This window comes from Pteropus vampyrus, unplaced genomic scaffold, assembly GCF_000151845.1.
Source record: "Pteropus vampyrus isolate Shadow unplaced genomic scaffold, Pvam_2.0 Scaffold7054, whole genome shotgun sequence".
In the NCBI taxonomy this organism is placed as follows: domain Eukaryota; kingdom Metazoa; phylum Chordata; class Mammalia; order Chiroptera; family Pteropodidae; genus Pteropus; species Pteropus vampyrus.
Window position 1 is genome coordinate 1 of NW_011895835.1, and position 1,864 is coordinate 1,864.

At 54.3% G+C, this 1,864-nt stretch overlaps 1 protein-coding gene across 1 annotated transcript; it reads left to right on the forward strand.

Moving 5' to 3' along the window:
* Positions 1 to 155: 155 nt before the first annotated feature.
* On the forward strand, positions 156 to 1,846 carry LOC111734816 (DNA-binding protein RFX2-like; the record flags this gene model as incomplete). Its single annotated transcript, XM_023526789.1, has 2 exons — positions 156 to 244; positions 1,560 to 1,846. Coding segments are annotated over exons 1-2 (376 nt in total), but the record flags the coding sequence as incomplete, so codon positions are not given.
* Positions 1,847 to 1,864: the final 18 nt, after the last annotated feature.

Below are 1,864 nucleotides of genomic sequence, written 5' to 3' on the forward strand. Positions count from 1 at the left end.
CCGTTTCTCCTCGTTTCTTTCCAGAAGCGCAAACCGTGGGTGGGAAAGATGTCACATAGTCCTCACTGTCCGTAAAAGGCACTAGCAGTTGCCTTCAGTTTGAATAGTGTGAAGTCGCCCCCCGGAGGACAACTGCGCGTAACACGAACTGTCTGATGTTTCAGGTGCAGCCTGCGCAGCACGTGTACTCCCCCCAGGTGCAGTACGTGGAAGGCGGGGACGCCATCTACGCGAATGGAGCCTTGTACGTGCCTTCCTCTCCCCTACAGACAGCCCCAGGCCATGTCGGGACCTTCCCGCCGCCCACCCCATCTTTGCATTTGGGGACGTGTTTGCACAAACCCCTCTCCTCGCCCCTGGATGATATGTTGGAACGACGACAATGGCAGTCGGGCCTCAGGGCCCTGTGGAGATTTCAGAAATCACACACCTTTGTAGTTTTTACTCCTAGAAAATTCAGCCTTAAACAAACTCTAATCCAACTTCTAAGTGTGAAGTGTCAGGCTTCACAATCCACAAACCGTTTCCACCTCTGCTTTCTCATCCTGGCCTTCGTTAACCTCCAGCTCTGTATGATGTCGCAGCAACTTGATTTGCCACTAGTCAAGGGTTTCTAGGGTTTTCTGGTTGAGAACTATGTGATGCTTGGAGCAGAAAGTGACACATTTCCCAGGAAGCTCCTTGTGCTCGAGACACACATCCGTTTGCTCATTTGACTTCAGCAAGTCCCCTTCGGGGGTTCAGGGGGAGGGGGTGCGAGGGTGTGCTCGTGGTCAGAGCTATGTGAGCTGCAGCACAGCTCTGCTGGTCCCGAGCCACACACGGACCCAAACGAGCGCGTGGAACACTCGTGACATCGAGCAAGGTGTGGCGGTTGTACAGCGTCAACTTCCTGGGTTTGACTGTAGTACAGCTATATGTGGAGGAGGTTATTGATCCAGATGCTAAAGGCATATTAGGATTACGAATTATTGGTATGACTTAGAAATTTTTTCTTATGTAATTTTATTTTTTTTAACTTTTTGTTTGGAAAGAATCATAGACTTACAGGAAGTTGCAAAATCAGTATACAAGGTCCCATGTACCCTTCACCCAGCCTCCCTGGGTGGTGGCACCCTCAGGGACATTGGGACAATACCAGACAAGTGGCACTGGGATGCTACCGCTGACTAGCCTGTGGGCCTTGTTCAGTCTCAGCAGCCTTTACGTGTTGGTGTGCGCGTGCGCGTGTGCGTGTGTCCCCGTGCGCGTGTGTGTAGTTCTGTGCAGTTTTATCCCACGTTGAGATTTGCAGAACCACAATGAGATGCAGAAATGTTCCCTCTCCACAAAGGAGCTCCCTCGTAGGACCCCTGAATACACTTTGAGTTTTCAAATGACCAGTGTTTTGATGAGTCAGGCTAACGTCCTGAATACTTTTCGCTTTGAACTTGGCGCTGTGTGGGCGTGTCATGCCTGACGAACCCCGTATGCTCAATGTCGTGGGGCTTCCGCTTTTACGGGAAGTTTTGCTGGAGTCCTTCAAGACTCAGAGGAGACCCCTTCTCTCTCTCTGGCAGGCGGACGGCCTACGCCTACAACCCCGAGCCACCGATGTACACCCCGAGCGGCGCTGCGTCCTACTTCGAGGCCTCGGGCGGAGCCCAGGTGACCGTGGCAGGCTCCTCCCCGCCCGCAGTCCCCTCCCACAGCATGGTGGGCATCACCATGGATGTCGGGGGAAGCCCCATCGTCTCCGGTGCGGGAGCCTATCTCATCCACGGGGGGATGGACAGCGCCAGACACTCGCTGGCCCACACTTCCCGGTCGTCGCCAGCTACGGTAGGTACGGGGCCCCGAGCAGACGGTCAGCAGCGGGCCGGGC